At 46.3% G+C, this 21,176-nt stretch overlaps 1 protein-coding gene across 2 annotated transcripts in view; it reads left to right on the top strand.

Moving 5' to 3' along the window:
• Positions 1-5,479: 5,479 nt before the first annotated feature.
• The window catches only part of RGS3 (regulator of G protein signaling 3), a gene marked incomplete at its 5' end in the record, with an annotated part of 118,197 nt that continues 102,500 nt past the window's right edge, over positions 5,480-21,176 (top strand). The window contains one exon of one of the 2 annotated variants that reach the window (XM_080940287.1): positions 5,480-5,582. In XM_080940287.1, coding sequence (XP_080796413.1) covers positions 5,480-5,582 — 103 coding nt within the window. Of the gene's footprint in view, positions 5,583-7,651; positions 7,731-21,176 lie in introns of those variants that run through there. The other variant, XM_080940288.1, reaches the window with a different exon arrangement.

The raw sequence follows: 21,176 nt of genomic DNA, 5'->3' as shown, positions 1-21,176 counted from the left end.
TCTATCCTGTCCTGATTTCTGTCAATGATGGACTATGATGGAATAAGCCACATAAATCCTTCCTCCTCCAAGTTGCTTGAGCCATGCTGTAAGCCTAACTAGGATAATCTCATACAAGGCCATTCCCCTTGGTTCAGTTCCCCCTGACAGGCACTACATCTCTGTAAAGGATACCCCTGCACATTTTGTTTCTGAAGCCCGAATTCCTTGCATTCAATCTTCCTTTAGGTCAGCAAGCTCTGCCAGTGATACCCCTGCCATTCTTTTGGGAGCACTGCTGTGTTCGTCTGGGGAAGACCTCCTCAGAGCCTGCTCCGTTTCCATCCCTCATGCCATCTCCTCTCATGGCTCCTCCCTTCTGCCAATGCTAGCCACAAAGGCCCGTGTAAAGGTGAACGAAAGCTGTATCCTGTTCAGATCTTCCCATGACTACCCTGTGCTCTTAGGGGCTAAAGCCCACACCTCCCCCTGTTGTTGTTTCATGGAGCTGGAGATCAAGCTAGGGCTGCAGTATGCTAGGCAAGTGCTCTGTCACTGTGCTGTGCCCAGGCCTCTGTGTTCCTTACGGTAAAGTGAGAGGTGCCATCTGACATGTTTAACCCGTGATATGCCACCTCTTCCTCCCACTCTAAACTCCTTCCTGTGTATCGCACCCTTTGCTCCCTCAATCTGGGATACATCTGCTCTCTTATGGCCTTTATATGATTGGTTCCTTTTGCCTGTAACCCCTCCCATCACCGCTATTGCTCGGCTCGACTTGATCACCCTCCACATCGCTCCATTTGGGAATTCTCTGATTGCTTTTATCCACTCGGTCTGCCAAGAATGATTGAGGTATTATTCTCTGCTCCCAAATGTCGCTCTTTTTAAAAATTAATTAATCAATCAATCAATTAATTATAAGTACACCGTTGCTCTCCTCAGACACACCAGAAGAGGGCATCAGATTTCATTACAGATGGTTGTGAGCCATCATGTGGTTGCTGGGATTTGAACTCAGGACCTCTGGAAGAGCAGTCAGTGCTCTAACCACTGAGCCGTCTCTCCAGCCCCTCCCCCCCAATGTCACTTGTGCTTTCTCTGTGGCAGCACTCTCTTGCTATCCTATAATCTCGATGTTCCCAGGGTCCGGTGTAAGGCTCAATCTATTGATGAACACTGGTTGCTTTAAACAATTGTTTGATTGTTTTGTTGGTTTGCTATTGTTGTTGTTTTGGGGTTTTTGTTTGTTTTGTTTTTCAGACAAGGTTTCTCTGTGCAGCTCTGACTGTCCTGGAACTCGATCTGTAGATCATGCAGGCCTTGGACTCAGAGATCTCCCTGCCTCTCTCTCTCTCTGAGCGCTGGGATTAGAGGCATGGGCCACCATACCCAGATTTTTTTTTTATAAGATACATTTTCACTATGTAGGCCAGGCTGCCCTCAAACTTGCAATCTTCCTGCCTGAGCCTCTCTCTATAGTGCTGGCATTACAGGTGCATGCTACCGCATCCAGCTGCTGCATTGAAAACTGTTTGTGGAGACAGCCTTCTGTATCCCAGGCTGGCCTTGAACTCACTATGTATCGGAGGATCACTTTGAATTCCTAATCTTTCTGCTTCTGTCTCCTTAAACTGAATTTTTCTGTGTTAGCAACTATGGAGGTTGCAGTCCTACTAGTCTATTCTGGTTGAGCAATAGAGGTTGATGTGAAAGATGACTTCTTAAAAGGAAGATGTATATATGTATGTATGTATTTAATGTATGTGAGTACACCATCACTGTCTTCAGACACACCAGAAGAGGGCATCAGAACTCATTACAGATGGTTGTGAGCCACCATGTGGTTGCTGGGATTTGAACTCAGGACCTCTGGGAGAGCAGTCAGTGCTCTTAACCCCTAAGCCATCTCTCCAGCCTGAAAGATGGCTTTTTAAAGTGGATCTCTTGCTGGAAGCTGGCTCCTCATTTTTCTACTTTGTTTACTGGCTTAGCCACCTGATTAGGTGACAACTCCTTAGTTGCTTCATATATCAATATAAGTGATCGAGCTTCCTAAAGGCAAATAGGGTCAGAGGACTTCGGATTTTTGTTGTTGTTTTGTTTTTAGAACCTGATATTTTATGTATTAGTTATATTTCTTATAAAATGATAATTCATATTCTTTGACGCATCTCATTTCCCTTTATCGGTTTATAAGTTTTTGTTGTTGCTGATATTTGCTATGGATTTCACCATGTTTTTCAGACTTTTCCCCTTTTTATTCAGGATTGAGCCTGGGGCTACATGCGCTAGGCCAGTGCTCTGTGCTGAGCTTCATAGATAGTCCTTAGCTCATTTTTCAGTTAGACTTATTGGTACCTTTTTCAGTGGCAATAGAAAAACATTTACTTGCTTGAGTTAGCCTGTTAAACTATGTAGCCCCAGGCTGACCCCAAGGTTGTATAATTCTCCTACCTCAGCCTCTTGAGTGCTGGATGCCGGCTGGTACCACCATGCCCAGAAAAGCTACTTAGTTGCTTTTCTTCACATCCAGCCTTTTGCAAATGTAGGTCCATTCTTAGTGCACCTGCTGCGTGCAGACTGGCCAATAGCCAGACTTGGCTTCTCAGGCTGCAGTTTGCCAAGCCCTGAGTCATACACTCAATTAAACTCAAACCATCTTTGCATTCCTAGAAGAAATACCACTTGGCCATAAACAAACTGTTGGCTTTGGTTTTTGCATATTTAGGATGTTTGCATTTCTGTATTTGTAAGTCAGGTTGGTTTGTGCAAAGATTGGGAACTAGTAGTGTGGCACACATGTGTTATTTTATTTGGCCTATAGTCTATTTAAATAACCTGTCAATATTTCAAAAATGGGAAATAGTTCATAAAAATGGACTTAACTTTCTAAGGAATGTATCAAAACTGGGAGCATTTTGGCTCAGTTTTACCCCCTCCCCATAGATTTTTCTCTATGGTGTTTTCTATTTTATTAATTACTGTCTTTATTGTTTAGATTTATTTTATGTGGATGGGTGTTTTCACTGCATGTATGCATGTGTTTGCTCTGTGCATGCAGAGGTCAGAAGAGAACATCAGATCTCTTGAGACTGGAGTTAGAGCACAGTTATGAATCACTCTAAGTGCCCAGAGCCTTTGGATAGAGGTTGGCGCTCTTAACCACTGAGCCAGCTCTCTGAGGCCCCTATCCTTGTTTTTATCTTTACCTTTGGTTGGTTGGCAGCTTTCTGCTGCTAAGATTATTTGGTTTATACTTTTGTTTATCTCTTTGCACTGCCGAATCTTCCAGCTCTCTCTCTGTCTCTGTCTCTCCCCCCCTTCCTTCCCTTCCTCCCCCACTCCTCTTCCTACTCCTTTTCCTTCCCTCTCCCCCATTCTTCTTTTGGTTCTGAAACACTTTCAAAATACCTTGGAATCTTCTGTTTCTTGAAGGTCTTCTAGAATGGGCCTCTAAAACGATGTATGCTTTCTAGAATTTTGCAAGGACAAGTTTGCTTTTGTCTCTTATCTTCTTTTTGGCTGATGAGATCGTAAACATTATGGACCCAAATGTGAGCAGGAACGTGTCAGATCTGTAGGTAGACGTAGACGCCTCTACGCTTCCCACAGTTTTCTGTCCTAAATGCCACCCATTTTCACCCAGACCTTTGAACCTATAAATTGATACAAAAAAATGTTGGGGCTATGCTGGAGTCTGGAGAGATGGCTCTCTAGCCACCCTAAGCTCTAGGGCAGTGATTCCCAACCTGTGGATTGAGATCCCTTTGGAGGTCAAATGACCCTTTCACAGGGGTCACCTAAGACACCTACTATTGGAAAACACAGATACTTACATTATGATTCAGAACACTAGGGAAAGTACACTTATAAAGGTGCAGTGTAATAGTTGTGTGGCGGGCAGGGGGCAGGCACCACAACACTAGGAACTGTATTAGAGGGTTGCAGCGTCAGGCAGGCTGGGAACCACTACTCTATGGGATCCAATGCCTTCTTCCAGCTTCTTCAGGCACGGAGCACACAGAGAGAGCACATACACACATACATGCAGGGGAAATACGCATCCACGTAAAATAAACAAACCTCTTAAAAAAGGTTTCACTACTTTTTGCTTTTAAAGAGATGGGGTCTCACATAGCCCAGGCTGGCTTTGAAATGGCTTTGTGGCTAGGGATAACCTTGAACTTATCTTGCTTCGAGGGATCTTGCTCCAGATGATCAACAACCAGTTACTATGGTGCTGAGGTTTGAGTCCAGCCGTCTGTCCAGCCGTCTGTGTAGCAAACAGTCTACTGAGTCACATGTCCCTAGACCACATCTATACCAGGCAAATAGTCTAATCGAGCCGTATCCCTAGACCGATATAGTTTTGATAATTGATACCTTCATAGCTTAGCTACTTTTTTCCTGCTCTATTTGTTTACTTATAGTTTTGCGGGGGTTTCTGTGCATTGGTCTTAAAAACCAGACGCTGGTTTTACTGTCTGAGCCTGTCTTTACCTTTGAACTTTATCTGTTGCTTCTGATTTATTTTAGACTTACCCTTTTATTTTTTTAAAAAAATGAACCTACTTTGTTGTTTTCTAAATAAAGTATTCCCCCCCACACCTTAGGATTTTGATTCTAACCCATTGTTTCTGGCATGACAGTATTGAGGTATTGTTTTACATTGGGTAGTCTGTCTCAGTTTCTTTTTCCATCACTGTGGTCAAAGTGCCTGACAAAGTCATGTTAGGGGAGAAAAGGTTTCTCTCACTCACAGTTCTGGTCACATTCTGACACTCTGGGGGGGGGGGGGAGACTGTGGGTCACATGGCTTCCATAGTCAAGAAGCAGAGAGCAAGGGTCACTGGTGCTTGACCCTTCTCCTCTTCAGATACTGCAGACCTGGCCAGTAAGTGTAGCTCACTCCCAACTGAGAAAAGCCCCCTACACAGTTTCTCACAGAGACTCCAGGTAGTTCCAAAGCTGGCCAAGTTTACAGCTAAAATGAGCCATCACGGTAGCCCAAGCATCTTTTCTTATTTTTTTAAAAATATTTTGGTTCTTGGGCAAGAAGATATGCTACTCTGTGTTAGTCAGTATGAAAATGTTCCCAGATTAATCTTTTTAAGTCTCCTTTCTAAATGCAGACATTTCTACAGAGCCAGCCTATAATCAATCCGTTCCTAGTAATATAGTGGATGTATGTGGTATATTGAAGTGAGTTTTGTATATACATGTATGTGCTCTTGTGTATCAGAAGCATGTATAGTTGTGTGTTATGTGTGTGTTATGCGTATGTACACACATGTATCACACATATTGAGTATGCATGTTTATATGAGGTATGTGTGTACAGGATGCATTTTGTATAGCTCTCACTGGGACCGCACACTCCTTTCAGGCATATTGAATGTCTGCTCTGCTCCTGCAGGTCTGCAACACTTTGGAACTCAGTCCCTTGTTTACATCCATTGCTTGAAGCTAGAGCTGGCTGTCCATTTTCTCTGGCTGGATGGAGTGGTCACACCAGAAAACATCCTTGTCCAGAAAAGATGCCTGCACCCAGACTTTCCCTCCGAGGAGGAGGATCCGACATGCCCAAGTGCAGGATGCAGGTAAGTCCATCTACCAGTAGGTTAGGGCTGGGAGGGTGAGCCACTCCTGCTAAGGGTAGTGCTTATGGCTCAGGGGAATGTAGTAGAGGTGAAGGTCAAAACAGGGCTTCACAGAATACCGGGGTTCAAATAATCCAATGGATTTGATGGGATGTGACTCATTTGCACTTGACCATGGATTAGCTAACCTCAGCTGTAGACTTCACCAGTTTCTGCTTCTCTCTCCCCATCCCACCTCACTCTCCTGGCCAGCTGAACTCAAGATATCTGTACTGGCTGGTTCTGTGTCAACTTGACACAAGCTGGAGTTATCACAGAGAAAGGAGTCTCTGTTGAGGAAATGCCTCCATGAGATCCAGCTGTAAGGCATTTTCTCAGCTAGTGATCAAGAGGGAGGGCCCAGCCCATTGTGGGTGGAGCCATCTCTGGCCCAGCCCATTGTGGGTGGAGCCATCCCTGACCCAGCCCATTGTGGGTGGTACCATCCCTGGGCTGGTAGACCTGGGTTCTATAAGAAAGCAGGCTGAGCAAGCCAGGGGAAAGCAAGACAGTAAGCAACATCCCTCCATGGCCTCTGCATCAGCTCCTGCTTCCTGACCTGCTTAGGTTCCAGTCCTGACTTCCTCTGGTGATGAACAGCAATGTGGAAGTGTAAGCTGAATAAACCCTTTCCTCTCCAACTTGCTTCTTGGTCATGGTATTTGTGCAGGAATATAAACCCTGACTGAGACAACATCCAATTTCTTGTCCTTGGAAAGGCAGGTCTGCTACCCACCCCTGCTTTCTGCCATATAAAAACAATGGGCAGTGGTCTTTGGAGCAGATAGGTTTGAGTTTAAAGTTCAGCTTTGCCTGTTTCTAGCTCTGCAGATCTTGGGCAAGCTGTCTCCCCTTTCTGCCTGCCAGTCCGATTTCTTCTTCGTGACAAATTAGAGCTAATAGTTTTTAGGCTTACTGTGAAGTCTAAACGACATGTGTGAATTGCTCAGCCCTGCTCTTGGCACTTTATCTACATTTTTGTATCCATCCCCCTCCCCCCATCTTGTGTGGCTCACAGAACCACAAATACTCACTGGCAGTGAAGTCAGGGGACCAGCAACAAACTCTAACACCTCCCATTTTTAGGTTTACATGAGACCAACAGCTTTCTTTCCCACCGTGAGAGTAAGATTTGCAGAGCAGATGTCTTGGTGTGAAGCCGCTCCCTCGAGGTGTCTCATGAACGTTTGCCGACAAATCCATGCAAGGACTGACCTTCCTTCTATCTGCCTCCCTGTGCCAGGCTGGGAAGATTGAAAGGCCTTACCCTGAACTATGTCTGCAGACGGTGAGGCTTGCTCTTCTTTCCGTCTGATGGCGCCAGGCTGCAGATGGGAAGCCCCGAGGCTGTGTGGAGCAAGCTGCTCCTCTCTGGATCTGTGCCAGGCTGCTCTCATGCAAAAGAAGGCTCAAGAAAGCAATCCAGGCTGCAGCCTGGTGCTGAGAGGAATATGTGTAGTTTCTTGTTCCCGGATCTCATGCCCTCATGGGCCACTCCGGAGGGCGAACACTTTTTTTTTTTTTTTTTTTTTTTTTTTGCTCTAGGTTGGTTTGGCGATTACAGGTCTGAGCTTCAAAGCCGGTCACAAACCAAACTAATTGCAGCCTGGGGGAGCTGGTCGAGCAGGCCAAGCTTCCTCAAGTGGGCAAGTCAGGCTGCGGGGGGTCATAGTGGGGTTGACATTCGCCGCGGCTGCTGGAGCTAGGCTTCCTGCGGGATCACCAGGGGAAGGAGCCACCTCTGGTGGCTAGTGGCAGTCCTCCCTGCTCCTGGAGCCCACGCCTCCCCGGATCTGGCCCGCGTCAGCCAAGTCAGGTGGAAATCTCCCCATTCAAACCCGCGCGGGCCAATCAGGGGCTGGCGCGCCCGACCGTTCCAAGGCGCGGAGCGGCCGGGGGCCCCGGGATCCCGCCCGCCCGGGAAGCGCTGGTGAAGTACGGAGTGGCAGAACCTGCTGCCTGGGTTACTTGCGCCCACATAACCACCGCCTGGGGACAGGTCCTCCTGGCCCGGCCGCAACGGGGACGCCATGGAGCGCTCCCTGCACCGTGTCTCCCTCGGGAGCCGGCGCGCCCACCCGAACTTGTCCTTCTATCTCACCACCTTTGGTAAGTGCCAGAATCGGAGCCAGAAAGGCAAGCCCCCTTTGTAGCAGGGAGGCTGCGAGCAGGTGCTCCTTCCGTTGGGACACCGCCTCTGACCCCTTCCTCCAGGCTCAGCAAGTCAATGGACACCACCTGCTGCCCGGGCCGCGGCTGCCAGATGCAGTTGGTTCTGCTTCGCTTGGCTGGAATAATCATGCCCCAGTTCATCTTTCAGAGAGGCCTGCTTGGTAACCACGGAGCTCCCCATTAGCAGGCGCTCAGGTTAAATCAGGGTCTAGTTTACTCTTAGACAGCTCAGTCACCTGTTTCCCTGGGCTCAGGGACTAGATGGAAGGGTTAACCCAGGTCCCCTTTGGAGGCTGTATCTAACTTCCCTCGTTGGCTATCTAACCCGCAGTCAGAGTGGATGGAGGCAGCCTTCTCCAAGAGCATGAAGGCTGAGGGGAACAGGAAGGGGCAATAGGCCCTATAAGCCCCAAAGTTGGAGACTCTCTGTTCCTCCAAATCCCAGCCAGCCAGCAGTTGTCCCAAAGGGCTGCGCAAATCTGGCTTTGATTGCACCCTTTCCCCAGAACACAGCTCGGCAGAGCTCTTCAATTTCTCTCAGGAGGGTTCTGGTTCTCCTCCGCCAAGTGAGACGAACTGAGTGAAGTGTCTCTCTAGTCCGTGGTGGGCTGGGTACTTGACTGCAAGCCTTCCTACCAATGCTGATCGAACACGTATACAATTTCTTTATGAAGTTGGACTGGTTACCGCCACAGGAATGAGACCCTCAAGACGGGTTCTTGGTTTCCTGCTACTCAGGTTATCCCACCACAGCACATCTGGCTCTTCACAGCTTGAGCTCCTCCTGCCCCACAGAGCAGAGGGAGTGACGGAAACACAGTGGGTTGGTTCCTAGAGACAGGCCGCACCTTGGGAACCTGGACCTCACTGGTTCTGGTGCTGGAAGATCAAAAAGAGAAACCCACTAGCCACCCATTGGTCACTGGTTCATGACCAGTGCCAGGTGTGCTACCTGAACTGTCTAGCCTAATGTTCCCAAACCCTACAAGCCAATCCTTTTCATTCCAGAGGGAGACAGGCTCTTCAAGACAAGGGAAATTTCCAGATGAGAGAGGGTCGGAGAGCTATCACCTTTTCCAAGTGCCCATTCAAGAGTGTAAAAGGCATGTTAGTTTATGTTTTTCTGGGTATCGTCAACCGTTCCTTCCTAGTCTTAACGAATTCCACATGGTTCTGCGCGTACAGTTTTGTGAGACAACCCTTCCACTGCTAGTGTGATGTGATTTTTCTTTTAATTTATTTACCCTGTGTGATCTTTCGTTCAACTAAACTTTCTTCCAGACTGGAGCCAGGGAGGGTCCAGTCGCAGCAGGGTGTGGCTCCTCCAGCCTGACTATGACTTCCGGTTGGGGACGATGGCTATCTAGTGGATCTGCTGTTTGACCTGTGACTGTCACCTATGTGTGCAGGAGTCAGACAGGAACTGGGGAGAAAGGAGAGCCACCTGCTCTTTATATGAAGCTCATTCTTGGATCTTTTTGACACCAATTTGAATGCTTAAATGTTTCCTGCAATAGTTCTGTTTCCTGGGGCGCCATTTGCCATGGCGACCTTATTGTTGGCTGCCACTTGTCACTGGGCACTGAATGCTCTTTGCTTATGAGTTCATGGCAATTCCTGTTAGAGGTTATCAAACTGGACCCGGAGCAGTTTTGGACTTTGAGTCGTGGTGGTGGTAATGGAGATTGAACCCAGGACCCCAACACTAGGTGAATGTTTTACCCCACTGGGCCCCTGAAAACACACAGGTTCCCAGAATTCATCCGCAGAGAGTATGACTTAATAACTGAGTGGATCCGGAGACTCTGACCTCTAAAGATTTCCTAGAGGTATTTGAACATGATCCAGACTTGGAAGCTACGGATTCCAGGTCAGTTTTTGCAGCCAGTGTAGGTACCATCTGGTGCAGATATCTTTGCTACCTTCCTTTCTTAGTTCCTTGACCTTTTCCCAACACTCCAGGTAGCCCTTGGCCCCTTCCACAGCGGGCTTTACCTTGGAGGAACCTGGTGATGCTGCTACAGATACTTAAAGGAGGTGAAGGCATCCCTGGAAACATACACACAGAGAAAAAAATTTCCACCAGAATTCCCTACAGGAAGAATCTCTCTCTCTCTCTCTCTCTCTCTCTCTCTCTCTCTCTCTCTCTCTCTCACACACACACACACACACACACATACACACACACACACACAGGGAAGGGGGAAAGAAGAGAGATAGTCCTTCTTTAGAGTAATTTGATGTAATTTCAAGAAGTGTTAGCAGGTGTTTGTGGCACGTGTCTTATTTTGATTAGGGTATTTGTTAATTCTTTGGTAAGTGCTCTGTGGGTATATAACTCACATGTACACAATCCACTCACCGGAAGTGTACGATTTATGGTTCTCAGTATATTTACAGCATTGTGCAACTATTGCCATGATCAGTTTTGGAGTATTCCCATCACCTAGAAATAAGCACTGAGCCTTTTAGCTTATCGTTTTTAATCCCTGGCCCTCCATCCTTCCCCACCCCCGCCAATCACTACTGTGTTGTCCGCTTCAAAGCACACGCCTCGTTAAGGGGATTTCATGTCTTTCTACTGGGTTTTCAAGGGATGCTCATGTTGAAGCACACAGCAGTGCTTCATTTAAAAATAGTTTTTACCTTGTGTGTGTGTGTGTGTGTGTGTGTGTGTGTACATATGTGCCATAGCACAAGTGTGAAGGTCTGTGTAGAAGTTTGTTTTCTATTCCCATCATGTGCTTTTTGGGCGTGGCACGTAACCCCCATAACACTGGGGTGGGGTGGGGATGTGATACAGAGGTAAGATCACTGGGCCTTGATGGCCACCAGTTTAGCCAAAAAAGAACCTCAGTAAGACTGGCATGGTCTACACACCTTTTATCACGACACTCGGGAGGCAGAGGCAGACATGGGCAGATCTCTGTGACTTTGAGGCCAGCCAGTTCCAGGAACATAGCAAGTTCCAGGACATCCAGGACTAGAGAGAGATCCTGTCTAACACAAACACAACACAGCACACAACCCAGAACCACAATAAAAAAATGTAAACGCCAGGTTTGGTGAGACTCGAGTCTCAAGGCAGCAAGACAGGGAGCAATAGAAAAGGGCACATAGAAAAGGGAACCTTCACATCCTCCTTAAGCCTTTGCACATACACACACACAGGTGCACACATGTGTATATGCCACACACACATAGTCACAACTAAACAATAAGAGTTGGGTTTTGTTTTGTTTTTAAAGAGACTGACCTTTGAAATAAGGTTTTTATTTCTGGACTGTCTCATTTGCATCATAGTCTTTTGCTTTGTCACCTTCCACAGGGCACACAGACCTGGTTACTTCAGTTTTGTAATGACCCCGTGGAGTCTCAAAGTACAAATCCTTTGATTTTATTCTTCAGTGTTATTTTGGTTGTTCTATGTCCGAGGTACCTCTCAATGAATTTTAGGTACAATTGTTTTTATATCGAAAACTCCAAATCACAAAAACATGTCGGGTATGTCTAGAAAAATCTTGAAAGGATGCCAAGGTTTCTTAGCTTGCCCCATTAGCCTTATCACCAACCTGCCCGGGTTGTCTCTGAATCAGTTACCGTTCTCCCTACAGCCTCTAGCATCCCGGAAGTGGCAAGCAGTCGGGAGAGAGCACAGGTTGCTTTTCCTCCAGGGTATCTGGGCTGGCAGATGATGGCTGGGTAGCCAGTGTGTGTGTTCTGAAGACTAGAGTAGCTATGGGCATGGGTGAGACCATCCATCTCTCTCTACATGTCACTCCCACCGAACCTGAAGCCGACAGCCATGGGGGCAGCGCCCAGGTAGCTCAGTCAAGAGGCACGCTTGGAGTCTGGCTCATCAGAGGAATGCATGCTTCTGAAGATGGAGAGGCCTGTGCGGACCGGTGCACATTTGCTGGCCCGTTCTCTCTTTTTCTTTTTCTGTTGTGGTAACAGTGTTAACTAGGGCCCTGCTTCCCCCCTCCACTGCCTCTCTTTGAAACCACAGAGAAAATGAATCCAGTTCTGTACTGAGAACGAAGCTCGGGACAGATGCCCACCAGTTGCTCCCTGTGTTGGGCAGAACAAGGTCAGGCTCTGAAGTGGGGGTCTTTGACGTGACCCTGCCAACTGCCCTCAGCTCTTGTTTCAAGTCCTGTTGCCCCAAGCCTGGCAGACTCATTAGACTTGGCTCAGGAAATCCAGCCGTTTCTCCAGAGCACACAATTCGCTGGGCAGAGCGCTTGGCGATGGGTTTTTTTTTTTTTTTTTTCTTGTCACTTGTAGCCCATCTGCTTGGAGGACTGAGAAATTCCTCAGTGCTGTCTGTTGCTAGCTCCTTGCTCTTTTCCAGTTCTTCTCTGTATATCCCTCCCCAGCCTTTCTTCCTATGGTATATGGCACACAAGCATACAAACATTCCCATATTTATATAAAATACCTGTCTGGACATATGCACACACGGACGTGCACGCACACACACACACACACACACACACACACACACACACATACACACTATAGCTCAGGAAAGCACCTGGCTTTCACATGGGTTCCAGGGACCCAGACTTCGCTCCTCACACACGGCCAGCACATATTTTTAATTAAAAGAAGCTGTGACACCACTCTGTATCTTAGGCAGGCCTCAAGTTGACAATCCCCCTGCCTCTGCCTCCTGAACACTGGGATTGCAGACCGGTGCCACTGAGCCCGGCTTTGGCGATGACTTAACTGTGTATTTTGTGGTCTCTTCGTCCTCCGTCCCCTGCATCCCCCAGTTCTTTGCGGTTCACCGGGTCGCTTGCTCACCCAGCAGAGCATCATGTATCACAAGAGCCCTGCGTGTCCTTGAAGAGGCCCTCACAGTCGGCGGGTGCAGCATCCTCCCCGTGCGTCAGCTCTGCCAGGCTTGCTCCTTGTGTTACCCCACTGGCCTCCATCTTTGTTATTGTCTCCACTTGCTTCCCCCATCAGCTAGCACGGGAAGGATGTCGATTCCTACTGTAGCTATGAACTCGCCACCATCACTGTCAGCCTCCCTCTACGTATTTTGAATGTATGGATTTATAACTCTCCTTTTTTCCTGCAGAGTAGAAACTTCTATCATGAAGCCTTTGGCTGTTACATGCCTTCCCTTTATTGCTAGTAGAGGTATAGTCTGAATTTCCTGGCACTGACATAGCTCCCCAGGTCCAGCCTGTGCCTGGCCTGTCCTTTCCTATCCCTTGTCTTCCCGTACTGGGTCTTCGTTCCTCACCACAAAAAGCAGGCATGGAGGTGTTATCTTTTCTCCTCGTTCAGAGCTTACAAAAACCGTCTTTTGCTGGTCATGGGGCCAGAGTCACGAGCAGGCAAGGCCAGCCTTTCATTTGATAGACGGTGTCTCTTGCTGTGTTGCCCAAGTTGGGTGCCAGCTTGTTACACACCCAAGCTGAGCTTGAGCTGATGACAGGTGTGTGGGTTTACCTTGAGTGTGTTAGGGACTGAGACTATTGGAAACTGAGCCGCCATTCTGTGAGGACCTGTCTGGTTACGGTTCACCCTGTTCTGACGGAGCAGCTCTTTAGGGTCTCGGTGCAAAGAGTTCAAGAGAACCTCATCTTTGATCCCCTGAATTTTGGTCTCCTCATCACCAGAGTTCAGAGACACCCCAGGGGAAAATCAGTCTTGGGAAGCACCAAGCTTCTGCAGACCTGCATTTGCCACGACACGTCCCTCCATATCCTGGATGTGCCATTTCAGCTCCACACGGACCTTTTAAATATTTTTTGCTGGCTTTTCTAGATTATCTTAGCAAAACCCTTGGTGAAGCTGTCATCCCCCAAACTAAAGTCCCTGATAGATTTTTTTCCCTCATTTTTCTGACATATTAAAAATCTTCACGTTTATTTGTTTGGGTGTGTGTGTGTGTGTGTGTGTGTGTGTGTGTGTGTGTGTGTGTGTGTGTGTATGTGTGTGTGTGTACATACTATAGACTACATCTGGAGATCAGTGGGTAACTTGTGATAGTCAGTTCTTTCCTTCTACAATGTGGGTCTCTCCTCAGTCTTTGTAGCAAATGCCTTACCCGCCGAGCCATCTTTCTGGCTCCAGAGATCAAAACAAGATTTGTTGTTTGTTTATTTTATGTACATGTGTGCATGAGTACGTGCATGAGTTTATGTGTACCATGTGTATACATGTGGTTATTGGAGGCCAGAAGAGGGCATGGGATCCCTTGAAACTAGAGTTACAGGAAGTTGTGAGCTGCCTTACGTGGGTGCTGGGAACTGAACCTGAGTCCTCTGAAAGAGCAGCAAGCAATCTGTTACTGAGCCACATCTCCCTCAAGAAGTGCTCTACCTGTCTCTCCCTCCCCTTCTCCCTTGTCATGTCAGCGGGAGTGTTGCTGCATACTTGATACTTCCATGTGAATTGGACGTGTGGTACTCTGAGGGTTCCTGCCCTAAACTAGGGGAGCCGAGTCACTCCAGGGCTTAGGGACTACAAATCCCATGAACTCATGGTTCCATGCTTCCTGTCTTGTGTCTTCTGCACTGTTTGTTCTTCTGGAAAGTGTTATCTGATCACTTTAAAAAGTACCACCAAAGTAAAGCTTAATAAAAAACAAATTACGAATTCCATTGTGTAGTGTGGTGTAAAGTTGTAAGGGTGTAGATAAGAGATAACCATCATCGCAGAGCATCTACAGACAAAGAGTTACACTGTTGAGGCTGAAGAGATGGCTCTGTGGTTAAGAACACAGGCTGTTCTTCTAGAGGACCCAAGTTCAATTCTCAGCACCCACATGGTAACTCATAACTGTAACTCCAGATCCAGAGGACCTAGCACCCTGACCAAACACGCAGACAGAACACCAATGCACTTAATAAAAATAAACAATTAAAAAAAAAGTTGTGTGAAATAGATAAGGTTACTGAGTAATTTATAGAATGTTATACAGTAGATATTATCTAAAACTATATGACATATATATACATACATACATATATATATATATATAATTATAATCTGGGCATGGTAGTGTACACCTTTAATCTCAGCACTTGGGAAGAGAAGCAGGTGTATCTCTGAGTTTGAGACCAGCTTGGTCTACAAAGTTCCAGGACATCCAGAACTACACAGAGAAATCCTGTTTCAAAAAGAAAAAAGTAAAGAAAAGAAAAGAAAGAGAATTATAGTAAGATGAAAGGAAAAAATTCACAAAAGGCAGAATAAATGGATTTTCTATATACAATAGCACTGTGTACACATGAACATGGTGGAAAACCATTTGCTATGAGGAGAAAAAGTTGTCCTGGGGTTAATGTGGATAGTTCCGCATTTTATAGTTTAAGCAGAAATAGTTACAATCTATCAACTTTCTTTTGCACACCCCTCTTCTGCTCCCTCCCTCCCTCCCCCTGTGTGTGTGTGTGTATGTGTGTGTGTATATATGTGTGTGTCTGTGTGTATGTGTGTGTGTATATATATGTGTGTGTATGTGTGTGTATGTGTGTGTGTGTATGTGTGTGTGTGTATGTGTATGTATGTGTGTGTATGTGTGTGTGTATGTGTGTGTGTAGACTCAAATTTGACATTGGTTGCCTTCTTCATTTGCTCTCTACTTAACTGAGGCAAGGTCTTTTGCTGAACCGAATGATCACAGAATTTGGCTCGTCTCTCTAGCTACTGTGCCAGGGGAAATTCTGTCTCTGCCTCCCAAGTGCTGAAATTATAGGTGGCAGCCATGCCTGCCTGGCTTTTCATGTGGGCTCTGGGAATACGAACTCTGGCTCTCATGCTTGGGTGACTTAGTGCAGTGCCATCTCAGGCTCTTGAGAAGGGGAGGAAGAAGAAAGGAAGGGCTTCGTGAGGGGAGGATGGGGAGGTGGGGGGTTGTGATCAGGATGTTAAAGTGAATAAAAAATAAAAAACAAAAAGAAAATCAAAGACCTCAAAATACAAAAAGTCTTACGCTCTTAGATATAATAGTATTTCTTAACACTGTGGGGTTTGTTGTTGTTGTTTGTGTTTTTTTTTTTTTTTTTTTTTTTTTTCTTTTCCTCAGTTCTTAAAACTGACAAATGGCCTCAGAATTGAGATCAGACTTAATTGCCCTAATTGTGGAGACGATTTATCCCAGTGTTTATTAGCTGGACTGAACAACTTCTATTTGGCCCGGTCTGTGAGTCGGGAGTTTGGAAGTGGCTGAGAGGAATGGTTTTTCTCAGGGTTTCTCACAGGGCCGGAAGCCAAGATGTTAGCCAGGGACTCTGTTATCTGAAGGTATTACAGCACCGGGAGGGCTTGTCACGTGATTCTTGGTAGGAGGCCTCCCATTGTTGGGAGGCTTCTGTCTTTCCTGCTTTCCTCTTCTTGGGGCTGCTTGAGTTTGCACAGGCCACAAGCAGCTCCCTCCCCCCTGAATGAGCCACACAAGTGTGAGAGTGAGCAAGAAACCCAGAAAGGAACAGAGAGCCACTTTAAGACGGACACAGGATTTTCTTAGAGTTTGAAAAACAATTTTTAATGTTCTTGTGTGTGTGCATGTGTGGACAGAAAGAGACAGAGACACACAGAGAGACAGAGAGGGGAGAGAGATTTTCTGTATGCCTCGGCACATGTATAGAGGCCAGAGGATGGTTTTTAAAAGCTGGTTCTCTCCTTTCACTGTGGGTTCTGGGGTCCCTCACTTGGCGAGCACTTTTACCCACAAAGCCATGCTAGTGACTACCTGGTCACATGTTTACTTATGTGTAGGTTTTTCCTAAGATGTTTTTCTCTTTTAAGATCACGTGTAACGTGTTAGGTTCCATTATGACATTTTTAACATAATTTTATTTTGTTGATTCTCCAGTCCTCCCTTCCCCTCTTACGGTGGCATCCTTCCATCCCTAGTCACGTGGTTTCCATGGCCTGCCCCACCCTCCTCTTTTGTCCTTTCTTATGGTTCTTGTCCTAGCTGAAGGGCCTGTATTCACATACATGCTCACAAATATATTCACACACACACACACACACACACACACACACACACACACACACACACACACGAGCTCACACATATGTGGGAAGGAGCGAGTCTTCCCAAGTCTTAGTTGCAGCGCCCTGTGGAACGCCTTCCTGATTCGCCCGCTCTCTTGCGATGTTCATAGCTCCATTTTTCTTTCTGGCTGGGCCTGGTTGTACTGTGCACCCATGCCACGGTTTCCTTATCTGTGCCTCTCCTGGTGGACATCTAGGCCGATTTCATTCCCTTGCTATTGTGAACACAACCACACAGGCAACTCTGCAAGTGTGTCCACAGTAGGAAGTAGGGGCCTTTGGGTGTGTTCCTAGGCGGTGTGCTGGTCACTGGTAGGTCTAATCTTAACTTTGTCTGAAGCTTCCATGCTGGTTTTCATAGCTGATGTGTTACCTTACACCCCATGGCAGTGGACAAAGGCCCCTCTTTCCTTACATCTCTGCTCTTTTTTGGCTTCTTAGTTCTTACTGCAGCCTTTCTCTTTCAGATTGGTTAATTTTCTTACTGGCTGTCTTCATGCATACCTGTGTATGATGTATTCTGACTACTCTCTCTTCCAGCCTTCTAGAATCTTCCTCCCAACCTGTCAGTCTGTCTCTACCATCCCTGCCCCTCTCCCAGGCTCAGAACTTTTGGTTTGGGGACTCATCTAGTTTAACCAGGGCCATCTGTGTGACCATTGGATTGGAACTGTCCACTGCAGCCTGGTGGGGTTACCAATGGGCACAGCCTAAGGTGATGACTTCCCATATCCCTGAATCTATCAGTAGCATGTGGTTCTTCAGGAAAGGGGCCCCTGAACCCATCTTTTATTCATGCATGCCTGCTGTGGGCCCAGGCTGTGTAGATCTGGTGCTGGCTTCAGCAGCTACTATGAGTTCAGGATCATAGCAATCGTATATGGCCCACAAGATGGCATTCCACAGACCTCCCCCTGGCTTCTGCCTCTTGTTTTCTTTCTACCCTCTCTTCCACAATGTTCTGGGAGCCTTAGAAATGGCCTTGTTCAAGGCTGGCCCTTTGCTTTCTTGCTGGCCACTGTGTCCTGGGTGAAGTGGAACCCCAAAGTAGTTTTAATTTGCAAGGGTTGTCGGACACTTTCAAAAAATATTTATGGACCATTTGTGTCTCTTCTTTTGAGAACTCAAAGTTCATTCCATTAGTCCACTTACTGATTAGCAGGGGTTGGCTTTTTTTTTCTTTTTTCTTTTTTTTTTTTTCTTTTTTTTTTGCTATTTAACTTTTGTAGTTCTTTATATATTCTAGAAGAATAAACAATTTGAATAACCATTTTCACAAAGACAGTATACTAACAGTGGCTAGCACTAGAAAAAGCCCAGTGACGTTAGCTCTTAGAGCTGTGCCGGCAGAGGTGCTGGATCTGATGGTGCACCCTCGCTCCCTGGGCAGATGTTAGGAGGACGGAAAGTTCAAGACCCATCTGAGCTACTGGATGGATTCAAACCTGGCAAGTGAGACCATGTTCCCAAATGAAAAATAAAGGGGGGCCTAGATGTAACCTCGCATTAAGCACAGCACGGGTGTGTGTGCCCCAGCGTTTCATCGCTAGCGCCGGTCAATAAATAAAATTATTCATTATCTGGGAATACATTCCTCAAGCCAAACAAGTCAAATTGAGCCAAAAAAAAAAAAAAAAAAAAAAAAAAAAAAAACAAAAAACAAAAAAACATTAGAACAAAATTAAACAAGAAGCAAACAAATCCTCACAATGCGGCGTATCAGGCTGTGACTAAAGAGATAAATAATAAATGCTGAGATAATATGGAGAAATTTTAATACTTGTGTGTGGTTAGTAGGGATGTAAAAGGCACTGCCACTTGGGGAGAGACTCAGGCAGTTTTTTTTTTTTTTTTTAAAGACTGAATTAATATTTGAGTTAATGATTCCTATACTAGTTATATATGTAAGAGGAATGAGAACTTGCTTACAAATATGTGTGGGGGCTTATATGTTGGGCACAAAACAACTAGTACATAAATGTTCACAGTATTGCCACCTTGAGTCACGGTACAGGAACTTCAAAATGGAAACAACCCAAATACTTAACAGAAATTGAAAGGATAAAGAAAACAGTGTATCCACAAAGTGGAGTATTACTGGCCCATAAAAAAGGCCTGAAGTGTTGATTCATATTACCACATATATAAACCGTGGAAACATGTGGCAACTACAAAGGAACTAATTATAATCATATGTTGTCAGAGCTTATGTATATGAAATATTACAACATGCAAATCCATCGAAGCAGAAGGAATAGTTGGTGGACAGGGCCCGGGGGAAGAAGGCAGCTGAGAGTGATTGCTAATGAGTTTGAAATTTCTTCCAGGAGAGGGGAAAATGTTTTAAGTAGATTGTAGTGCCGGGCTGCCCAATTCCATGAAATGTGTTGTAGTATGATCTGTTCCATGTAGAGCTTGGTCACACGATTCCATGAAGAACTAATTTGGCTGTTAAAAAAAGAAAAGGGGAAAGAAAAAAAATGCCTATTGCATCCTATTCTTCGAAGTCACCTCTTGTCACTTCTACCTCATTCGATAAGAAGTGACTAAGTTTGTGCTACAGTGGAAAGGATGAACTAGTCTCTACTTTTATAAACATGTGTGCATGTGTGTGCGTGTGCGTGTGCATGGAAGAGCAGGTGCCTGTAGAAGGCAGAAGAGGATGGCCGATCCCCTTGGAATTGCTTGCAATTGTGAGCTGCCTGAGGCAGATCCTCCGTAAGAGCAGTGCATGCTTTAAACACCCAGTCTTCTCTCCAATTCTAGTTTTCACTTCTTGACAGGAGGGAGCATCAAAGACCTTGTAGACAAACGTTGAGCCCACCACAGTGGAGGCCCTGGGTCTGATGTCCGCCAAATACAGTTACTGATTGTGCAGCCTGGATGTCTCATTAGTGAGGGCGCAACATAGTAACTATCCTATGGTGCCACCACGAGGAATAGTAGCAATTAGAAGCATCCAGTGACTTTCTGAATATCCTGGTGAACATCCAGCCAGCATTGCCTGCCTTCTTTTCCTCCCTGTGGCTCTGGCACTGAGGCGTGTTGTCACAGTCCCTGGGATGTTGGATCTGAGCCCTACAGGATGGATGGCTTTGCTAGCAATGTGGCTCAGCCTAGGTTGGATGTTGACGGTGTCAGATCAGAGATTGTAATTCGCTGAGAATGACCTACAGTCACAGATCTCGTCAGGAGACCTGACAGTGAGCTTATGAGTTTGTGCTGAGCAGGCTGACAGGACTTCTCTGGCTAGAGCCATGTTTCTGGAAGGAAAAGCAGCTTTGGGACATCACATCAGCAGCAGACTTCACAGGAAGCCAAGAGTCACGCAAAGGCAGTGGACCAATGCAACTTTTATCTCCAATCAGGAACCCTGCTCTGTTTCTGTCTCTGCTCTCCCGCTGGGCACTATCTGCCCCCTCCCTGCCTTTCCCAGCCAGAAGGGAGTTGGAGGAACCTGAAGGGAATTTAAGATTCTTTCTCTCTTCAGTGCAGCAGACACTGGGGTTTTCCAAGGTTGAGGAGCAAGAACTGCGTAGCTCTCAGACTTTGACACCTGCCTGTTGTTTATCAGAGGACAGAAAGCAGAGCTGGCTAGCATCCCTCATTCTCTCTGAGTCTGGCCCAGTGCTCAGAGTGGCTGACGCAGGCAGGGTGTTAGGAGCTGGCTAGGCTCCTTCCAACCATCCTTTTATATGCAGACAGTCCTCACAACTGGAGGGTGAATCTGTGAATGTCAATAGTTGGCTGAGCTCTATGGACACCCGGGTTTTGATGTGTGTACTGACATCATTCTTCCTCCCCCTCTCACTCTGTGTGTGTGTGTGTGTGTGTGTGTGATATATGTGTATGTATCTATCTGTCCCTGTGCACTTATGTACTTGAGTGTATGCACATGTGGAGACCATAAGTCCCTATTAGGCACCTTCTTCCACCGCTTTTCACATTATTGCTATTATTATATATTATTACATATATCATATATAATATTATATATATTATTATAGTTGTTATTTTGACTCAGGTCTTCCACCAAACCTGAGTCTAGGCTGGCCAGCAAGCACCGCCTGCCTGCCTCCCCAGTACTACAGTTATAGCTACATGCAGCCATGCCTACCTGTTACATGCCCTCTAAATTCTCCCCTCCCGAGCCTAAAAGCTGAGGACTGAACCCAGGGCTTTTTATCTCCTGGGTAAAGACACTACCACTGAGTTAAATCCCCAGTTACTGCCGACTTCCTCTTCCTCTTCCTCTTCTTCTTCTTCCTCCTTTTCTTTCTCCTCCTCTTCCTCCTTTTCTTCCTCTTCCTCCTCCTCCTCTTCCTCTTCTTCCTCCTCTTCCTCTTTCTCTCCCTT

Source organism: Micromys minutus (assembly GCF_963924665.1).
Source record: "Micromys minutus genome assembly, chromosome: 28".
NCBI lineage: Eukaryota > Metazoa > Chordata > Mammalia > Rodentia > Muridae > Micromys > Micromys minutus.
The sequence above is the reverse complement of the archived record's forward strand: the minus strand, read 5'-3'. Positions and strand labels throughout refer to the sequence as shown.